At 63.9% G+C, this 9,827-nt stretch overlaps 1 protein-coding gene across 1 annotated transcript; it reads left to right on the top strand.

Moving 5' to 3' along the window:
* Positions 1–3,958, top strand: LOC121672185 (meteorin-like). The gene is given in 7 exon segments (XM_042044746.1): positions 1–86; positions 1,101–1,206; positions 1,208–1,249; positions 1,251–1,352; positions 1,354–1,525; positions 1,638–1,697; positions 2,816–3,958. Coding segments are annotated over 7 exon segments (885 nt in total). The 3' UTR covers positions 3,133–3,958.
* Positions 3,959–9,827: the final 5,869 nt, after the last annotated feature.

Genomic DNA, 9,827 nt, shown 5'->3' on the forward strand with positions numbered 1-9,827 from the left:
ATGTGGGCGCTGCGGGCGCTGTGCCTGGCCGGGCTGGGGGCGGCCATCGGCGGCGGCGCGGCGGACCAGTGCAGCTGGAGGGGCAGGTAGGCACCGGGAACAGCGGCACCGGGAACAACACCGGCAGCGGTAACAGCGGCAGCGGTAACAGCGGCCCCGGGGGCAGCGCGCCGGGCGGGGCGGGGGTGGCACAGGCGGGTCCCCGGATCGCAGCCCCCCGGGGAGCTCCCGCCGCCCAGGCAGGTTCGGGGGGGGAGGGGGAGTCTGCTCTCTCCCCTCCCCCCCATCCATCCTCAGGGCTGACCCCCCTCCCTCATCCGTGGGGAGGGTCACGGGTGGGACGCTGGGAACCTGCGCCTGCCTCAGTTTCCTCACTCCTGGGTGCGGCTCCCCCCCGCTTTGAGGGATGCTGGTCTCCCCGTGGGGCTCCCCGCCTCTCCGGGACCCCTTCCCTGAGCACCCCCACCCGTGAAACCCATCCCCGTGGCCAGCGGGACCCCCAGCCCCCGGCAGGGCCCGAAGCATCGCCCGAAGGCGCCGGAGTCCGAACAAAGAGCCGGGGCCCGCCAGGAGGGGCTGCCCCGCGTGGGGGGACATGGGGACCACGAAGCCCCCAGCATCCTGTCAGGGACAAAGCAGCCCCCCGACTGTCCCCGCTCCCCCCAGGCTGGCGTCCCAGCGTGTCCCCCGCCACCCCCCACAACGCCGCGGGAGAGGAGTGGCTCCAGGCATCCCACGCGAGAGTGGGACCCCAGCATCCACTGGGGATCCCCAAAGTGGGAACGGGTGACCCCAGAGTTGTGGGCACTCTGGGGGTGGTTTGGGAGCCCACACTGGATGTGAAGGGGGCTGTGCTGCTGTGCCCCCTCCTCAGCCCCTCCCAAAAGGTGCTGGGGGACACAAGCACCCCGAAATGATGTGGTTGAATCCCAAGCCCAAGTCATTGAGGGTTTGGTGCTGTTCCTGCCTGTGGCCATCCCACACACTTCTGTGGAGGGGCTGCTTGGGAGTGCAGGGTGCTGCTGTGCTGGGGGACACGTGGGCTGCGGGGGTCCCTGTCACCTGGGGGGTCCCGGCTGACACGGTGCCGTGCCCCACAGCGGGCTGTCACAGGAAGCTGGCAGCGTGGAGCAGCTGTCCCTGCACTGTGCCGAGGGCTCGCTGGAATGGCTGTACCCCACGGGGGCCCTTCGCCTCCGCCTGGCCCCCCCGCCTGCCCCCCACCAGCGCCGCCGTCAAGGGCGGGAGCCCCCCCGCATGTCACCGCCTGCATCAAACCCACCGGGACCTTCCGGGGGGCTCAGCTCTACCTGGAGAGGGAGGGGGTGCTGGAGCTGCTGCTGCCGGAAGCCCCCCCGGCCCCGCGCCCGCTGCTTCAGCTGGCTGCCCCAGGAGAAGGTGGCTCTGTTCCTGCAGGCCACCCCGCACCCCGACATCAGCCGCCGCATCGCCGCCTTCCGCTACGAGCTGCGGGGGGACTGGCTGGCCCGCCCGGCGCTGCCCGCCGCCAGCCTCAGCGCGGAAGGTGAGCGCCTCGCCCTGCCTCAGTTTCCCCTTCCCGTGCCGGAAGGGGTGAGGAGGGGCTGGATCGGGGTGTTGTCCCCCTGGGTGGTGACAAGCTGTGCTTGGCCTCGCAGGCGCGTGCCGGCCGTGCAATGACACCGAGATTCTGATGGCCATTTGCACTAGTGACTTTGGTGAGTGCAGCCCCTGGGGCTCGGAGAGGGGGGGACGGGCACTGGGACACCTGTCCAGGCTGGGCTGGGCTGGGCTGGGCTGCACAGAGCGCTGCTATGGGATGGGGAATGGGAATGGGGATGGGGATGGAGATGGAGATGGAGATGGGAAAGGGAAAGGGAAAGGGAATGGGGATGGGGATGGGGATGGGAATGGGAGTGGGAATCGGAATGGCAATGGGGATGGGCATGGGAATGGGGATGGGAGTGGGAATGGGGATTGGGATGGGATGGGATGGGAATGGGAGTGGCAATGGGGATAGGGATGGCAATCGGAATGGGGATGGGAGTGGGAATGGGGATTGGGATGGGATGGGATGGGATGGGAATGGGAATGGGAGTGGGAATGGGGATGGGAATGGGAGTGGCAATGGGGATGGGGATGGCAATCGGAATGGGGATGGGAGTGGGAATGGGGATTGGGATGGGATGGGATGGGATGGGAATGGGAATGGGAGTGGGAATGGGGATGGGGATGGGGATGGGAATGGAAGTGGGAATGGGAATGGGAATGGGAATGGGAATGGGAGTGGGAGTGGGGATGGGGATGGAGATGGAGATGATGGGGATGGGGATGGAAACAGGAATAGGAGTGGGAATGAGACAAGAATGGAGACGGGGATGGGGAGGGGGATGGAGATGGAGATGATGGGGATGGAAACAGGAATGGGAGTGGGAATGAGACAAGAATGGAGACGGGGATGGGGATGGGAATGGGCATTGGAACAGGGTTAGAGATCGGGATGGGAATGGAGACGGAGATGGAGATGAAGATGAGGATTGGGATGGAGATGGGGATGGGAACAGGAAGGGGAGTGGGAATGAGACAAGAATAGAGATGGGGATAAGGATGGGGATGAGAACGCAGATGGGGACAGGGACTGGAAATGGGAATGGGGATAGGAATGGGGATGGGGCTGGAAATGGAGATGAGGGTGGGAATGGTGATGGGAATGGGGATGGGGACAATGATGGAGATGGGGATGGAGACAGGGATGGGGACAAAAACAGGGATGTGGATGGGAATGGGGTTAGGGACAGAGCCATGCTGACACCCCCTCCCTTCCTTCCCTCCGCAGTGATCCGCGGCAGCATCCGGAGCGTCTCCAACGACGCAGAGCTGCAGGAATCCATCATCGGGGTGAGCGCCACGCGCATCCACCGCCAGAAATTCCCGCTCTTCCAGGCGGGCGGGCGGGCGGGGCAGCCGGTGGGCAGCATCCGCACCCCGCTGCGCTGCGGGGTCAAGCCAGGCCCCGGCACTTTCCTGTTCACGGGGTGGCTGCATTTTGGGGAGGCCTGGCTGAGCTGCGCGCCCCGGTACCGGGACTTCCAGCGCATCTACGAGGGGGCCCAGCGCATGCGCCAGAACCCCTGCGAGTTCCCCGTGGACTGAGCGGCTCCGGGAGCGCAGCCCGGCCCCGCGGGCGCTGGGGGACCGCGGTGCTGCCGTCACTGAGAGCATCCCCGGGGGACACGGGGACGGTGCCTGGAGGGAGCGGGGCACGTTGGGCCTTGCCACGTAGCCGGGCTGTGGCAGCACCCGCCGGCGGGCTGGGGGGTTCTGGGAAAATCCTGCTGGAAGGGAAGGGATTTTCCTGGGGCTTGCTTGTCCGGGGTGCCCAGGGAGCTGCCTGGGTGAGGGGTGCAGCGGCACGGGGTTGGGGCTCCCAGGGGACCGGGGGGCTGCATGCTCAGGGGATGCTGTGGGGCATGGTGGGTCTGGCACCAGGGGGGCAGCCGGACCCCCGGACCTCAGCAGGGCTCGGGGGAGGGTGGCCGTGGTGGCCGGTCCAGGGACACGGTGGGCATAGAAGGGAGTGGAAGGGCCAGGAGATGGATCTGTAAGGTTGGGGGTGGAAGGGGGAGCAGGCAGCGGTGAGCCTGGCCCTGGCATGGGCAGGAGCTGTGGGGCGGATGCCGAGGAAGAGGAGGCCGAAGGGACAGAGGGGAATGGCGAGGTGGGAGGAAGGCTGGCGCGGGGAGCAGAGGTGTCCTTGGCACAGTCAGGGCAGGACCAAAGCGCCGACGCAGGAAGGTGCCATGGGAGCAGGGAGCGGTCACCGTGCCACCCGTCCCCGCCAGCCCTCGGCTGAGCGGGGCACGCCGTGCCAGCCGCGGGGAACTTTTGACCGTGGGGGTTGGGGGGCATCGTATGTGCACTAAAGTTATAACGATACCAAATTTGTGATTTCTTTTTTATAAACTAAGCTGTATTTGTAGCGTGTGGCTCCTGTTTTTACCGCGCCGAGCGGGACGTTCACCGACAGGCACTGCGGTGTGTGCCACCTGCTTCCCCCTGTGCCAGCTCCAGCTGTGACCCTGCCTCCCGTGGGGCTGCAAACAGCCCTGATACTCGCATATCTCTCTGTATGCAGAGATTTATTGCTGTTTGCACATCCTACATCCCGGTGATCCCCAGGACGGGTCGCTTCGGGGTCCCTCTCCCTGGGTATCCCTGGGTGTGGGGGCCGGGGGCGGGTGGCCCCGTGCCGGGTGGGTGACCCCGCTGGTGGAGCTGCTGTCAGGACTGATTCTTGTCAGAGCCACCGGCCACAAGGCCTCATTGTGCCGGATTGTGCCGCGCCAGCATCCCGACCCTGCCCGCTCCCACCCCGCCGCTGCCCCCTCCAGCCCCCACCACTGGCTCCGGCTCCTCTGGCTGCGCTGCTTCCCTGGGAATGGTGAGGGAACGGGGCCTCTGGACAGGGATGGGACATGGGAATCCCGGATGGGGATGGGGAACAGGACTCTCAGTCATGGAAGGGACATGGGATCCCCAGCCAGGGATGGGATGTGGGAATCTTCACTGGGAATGGGGCACAGGAGCCCCCCAGCCAGGGATGGGATGTGGGAATCTCCGCTGGGAATGGGGCACAGGAGCCCCCCAGACAGGGATGGGATGTGGGAATCTCAGCCTCTTGCCTCTGGCTCCTTCTCTTGCTGTGCTGGCATCCCTCAGGGTAGTGAGGGGGACAAGACCCCTGGACAGGGATGGGACATGGGACCCCCAGCTGGGGATGGGGCACAGGACCCCCAACCAGGGACCTTTCCTCCTCACCAGCGATGCCACAGGTGCTCAGCACAGGAAATCCCAGCCCCTGAGCCCCCCCAAACCCCTCGAGCCCCCCAAACCACCCAAGCCAAGCTCCTGCCACACGTCTACTTGTACTTAACATCTTTCAGTTTTGTTTCAAGAACACCTTTTCAAATATCACCAGCCAGGACGAACTGCCGAGCATTCGGTGCCTCTGCTGACCACAATGTGCTTTTCCTTGCCAAAAAAAAGAAGTTTCCAAGGAATGCTGTGGGCTTTGGAGCTTAATTAAATATAAATATCTGTATGTGTGTGTGTATAGAATGATCTGGCTGTGATAAGATCCTGGTGGGTTTGATACACAACACATGTTTTCCCTTGAGAAGCGTTTGTAGCTTACTTTATGCTTTACTGCCGATTTTATACTTAGATATTTTGATTTTATCCTTTTTACTGCCCCATTTTGGGGCCGGGCTGGGCTCTGAGGGCAAGATCTGGCCCTGGGGAGGCTGATGCTCCATGCTGGGCACTGGAGGATGCCAGCATCCCCCTGGATTTTGGCAGCGAGCAGGAGCCAAGCGAGGCAGGGGAAGGGGGAAGGAGTGGGAAATCCAGCGGAGGAGGAAAAAACGAGGCTGGAAAAGCAATAAATGAGGTGCAAAGGGAATTGTGCTGCCCACGGCATCCTCTGTATGCACGGGGGTAAATCACGGCTGCTCCGACCCCGCCGCAATCTGGCACATTCCTCTCGGCTAAAGGACGGCCTTTAACGCACGGAGCATCCGGTGCTTTTCTATCCAGCAGCAAAATCTCTTGTTTTTCTTCCAATCTGCTTATTTGGCCGAAGCAGCTCGTTGTGCTGCGGCGGAAAGGGCTGTTCTCTGCTCGTGCTCTGCCACAGAGGTTTTTGGGCTGTTTTTGGTGCCCTCTGCCCCGTGTCAGGTTGGGCCGCCCGCCCTCGCTTCCCCCGGCTGTCGCCTCCCACTGCGCTGGGCCCCGGCCAGGGCGCTGATGCTTCCTAAGGGATCATCCCACGGGATAACCAGGTAGCCTGTGCCTCAGTTTCCCTGCTCTGAGACGGGGATAACAGCCCTTCCCTGTGGCTCAAGGGAAGCAGATGGAACCCCACAGCTCTGGGATCTCTGTCGCTCCAGGACTGGTCACCCGAGCATTTCCCCGAAATCAGAGCCCAGCCCTGGCCAAGCCAAATTCCTGCCCAGCCTCTTGGCACAGAGCAAGGCCGTGAACGGTGAAAACACAATGAGACAAACTCCATCCCGGGGAATATTTCCTCCACAGGAGGATAGAAAATGTGGTGTGAGGTAGCACGGTGAGGGGAGGGGGGTGGGGGACACAGGGGGGAGCTGGGGGGCCAGGAGGGGCTTGGAGAGGGGTGACCATGGTGAGGGGCTGTGGCAGCACCCTGTGAGCACAGGGAAGGGTGGCTCTGCCTGTGGTGCCATGGTGCCCACGGGGCACAGCCTCCTGCAGCATCCATGGGCATCGTCCAGCCAGACCTGCTCCGAAAGCCCCCCCACTCATCACCCTGCCCCACACGAGGTGGGGTTTGGGGAAGCCTCGGAGAGCAGCGCCCCAAAACAGCTCCCTCGGTGCAGATGTGCCCAGGGAGCTGCCTGGGGCTCCTCATTCCGTGGGATCGGCCCCATTGTGGGCCCAGGCATCCACACATCCCAGATCGGGGAACCTTCTGGGGACTGTGGAGCCCTTCGGTCCCGCTGTGGGTGGGCGTCCACACTGGGATGCCAAAACACAGAGTGGTGGCACTGCCGGGTGTCCCCGGTCCCTGTCCCCATCCCTGTCACACAAAGGGAGTCGCCGTTTCCCGCCATTTCCCCCCTCCAGCCCTTCTCCCCCCTCTCCTGCTCCCTTCGCCCTCCTCCTTCCCGGCTGCCGGATAAAAGCCCGAACGTGTGAATCGCGGGGCACAAAGGGGAGGCACAAAGGCGGCCGGGCCCGCTCAGCCCTTCTTGTGGCCCCCAGCACCGAGTGGGGACCCCCAGGGACCCCCGGGCCGCCTTCCCACCCTGCCTGTGGCACCCCAGAGCCCAGGAGCTGGCATGGGGCAGGGGGGTGGCCCTGAGATCAGGGGATCCCCAGTAGGGTCAGGATGATGTCCCTGGGGTTCAGAGATGCCCTATAGGGTCAGGATGAGGTCCCGGGGTTTAAGAGTGCCCCAGAGGGTTGCATGATGCCCCTGGGACCAGGGGAAGCCCCATTAGCTCAGGATAAAGACCCTGGGGCTCAGGGATACCCCACAGGGTCAGAATGATGCCGCTGGAGTTTGGGGACACCCCATAAGCTGAGGATGAAGCCCCTGGGGTTCACGATGCCCCAGAGGGTCAGGACGAGGACTTTGGGGCTCTACCCCACAGCCCTTGGCAAGAGGAGAAGCGAAAACTCCATGACTCTGAGGACACTTCCCTGCCAGCCCTGCCGCCCTTTGGGGAGCTGCACCCCAAACCCCGGCATCAGGTCTGCTTCCAGCCCCCATCCTTTGACCTGGACAAAGCCAAGCCAGCATCATCCCGGTGCGGGGAGGGATGCTGGGGGCTGGAGCCGGACCCTGGCCCGTAGCGGGGCCCCCACGGCCCCTCACCCCCGTCCCCCGCGCCTGCGCCCGGCGCGTCCGGCTGCCGACAGCTGGTGAGAAGCGGCTTTCCCAGCACATAGCGACAAATTCCTGGCGGTCAGGGCTGCTTTGCAGCCGCCGCGGCCCCGGCGGGGGAAGCTGCCCTGGAAAGAGGAGGATTAAAAGCTCTTTGGCTCCAGTGACACATCGCAACTGGTCCCCTCGCACGGCCACCTGCTCGTCCCGGCGCTCCGAGATGCTGCGGGCACCCCGGGGCTGGGGCAGGAGGGGATCGGCCGCCCCCCTGCTAAATCCCAGGGGCCCAGCGAGGAGGGCTCAGCCCTGCCTGGGAATCGCTGCCGTAATTAATTTGCTCTGCAGCACCACAGGGGCCCTTGGGCTGCTCCAGGGACCGGCTCATCCCCACGGACCGTCCTCCTCCTCCTCCTCCGCAGCTCCCTGGCCCCCCTGTTCCCCCAGCTCCGATTTCCCTGGATTTTCTGCTTTAACCAGCTCCACCTGCCAGCAAGAAAAAGCAGGAACCGGAAAATCAGGGTGATCCCCGTGACCCCTGATTTGGCCACACTGGGCCCTTTGGGGGGGCTGGGAGGGAACAGCCCTGGGATGTATTTTGGCGGCAGCTTCACCTCCCCGTTGGAGCCCCACTGCTGCTCCTGGGAATGTGATTAATGGGGTCTGGTGGTTGTGAAGTGCCCTGAGCTGTGAGTGTCTGGGGGTAGAACACGTGGGGGTGCGTGTGGGTGCGTGTGCATCCTCATCCCACTCGGTTCCCACAAACCAAGTGAGGTGGGAGCAGGGCCACGTGCTGCCTCCGGCAGCTCCACTCCTGGCTCCTCTGCAAACAGGGGCTCCAGGGGGGCTGTGCTGGCCCCAGCACTGAGGAGATGGGAATCCCACTCCCCAATTCTTCCTCCCTGCACCCCAAAGCCATTCCCAGGATGGTGCGGGGTTCTCTTCTCCGCTGGCAATGCCCCCAGGGACACCGAGGCATGTGATGAGGCTGGTGGTCCTCTGGCAAGGACATAGGGTGCCACCAGCCCCCCCAGGCTCTCAGGGGACACCCCGATATGGTGCTGGAGTGGGACCCCCAGGAACCCCACAAATACTGACCCACAGGCTGAGGGGAGAGTGGGGGGAGGTGACAGCAGTGACATCCCCGGTGACATGTGGCTGCGGCCCTTTGTGCCCTTCTGAACGGGCGCTGTTCCCGCGTTTGGGGCGGCATGGGGGGGTCACTAATTGGGGGTGGGCAGGGGCTGCGGGGCCTGGCTGCCCCCCCGCATCCCAGCGCCTGGAATGTTCCCACAGTCGCTGCTGCCTCACAGCAGGAAAGCCCCAGGCTGAGGCAGCACAGCCCCAACAGCCCCACACGGGTGTGCACAGCCCCCAACAGCCCCACACGGGTGTGCACAGCCCCCCAACAGCCCCACACGGGTGTGCACAGCCCACAGCCCCATGCACAGCTGTGCACAGCTGGTCACAACTGCGCTCCACCGTGTACAACCACACACACAACTGTGCACAACCATTCCCAGCTTCACTTTTGCCTGTCCATGCACCAGCACAGCCACACACAGCTGCACAAAACGGGGCACAGCCGTGCACAACCACACACAGCTGCGCACAGCTGCAGTGACCACACATGCACGAATCCATGCAGGACCATGCACGACTGCACACAAGCGTTCACAGCCCTCCTCACCTGCGCACAGCCACACACAGGTGCACAAAACCGTGCACAGCCACAGCTTGCAAACACATAACTGTGCACTACTGCACAGCCTCTCACAGCTGCACAAACCTGGGCAGTCACACACAGCCCCTCCCAGCCCTGCACAACCGCACACAAACACTCACAGCTCCACACAGCCATGTCCATCTCTGCACAGCCGTGCACGGCCACACGCAGCCGTCACAACCCTTCCCACAGCGTGTACAGCCCTGCACAAGCACACAGGACTGTGTGTAGCAGCGCACAGACACACACAACCATGCACAATCACTAGTCACACCTGCACCCCACCACGCTCAGTCACGCACAGCCGCACGAGGCCGCGCACAACCGCGCACGACCACGCACAACCGCAGAGCCATGCACAAGCACACACACGGCTGCAGTCACTCACACCCTCCCCCAGCTGTGCTCCTCCAGGCACACTGTGCACAGCACACACAGCTACTCCCAGGAGCACACAGCCGCGCTCATGGTGTGCAGCACACAGCGGGACACCGCTGCTCACAACAGCCGTGCACACACACACACACGGAGCAGCGCACGGCCGTTCACCACGATTCACAGCTTTACACGGCCGCGTTTACACAGCTGTGCAGAACTGCGCCCGAGCAACCACAGCTCTGCACACACACAGAGCTGTGCACACACACACAGCTGGGATCACACACACAGAGCTGTGCACACACACACACAGCACTGGGATCACAC

This window comes from Corvus kubaryi, unplaced genomic scaffold, assembly GCF_017639235.1.
Source record: "Corvus kubaryi isolate FWS band 111438036 unplaced genomic scaffold, C.kubaryi_AGA036_p1.0 40232, whole genome shotgun sequence".
Classification (NCBI taxonomy): Eukaryota; Metazoa; Chordata; class Aves; order Passeriformes; family Corvidae; genus Corvus; species Corvus kubaryi.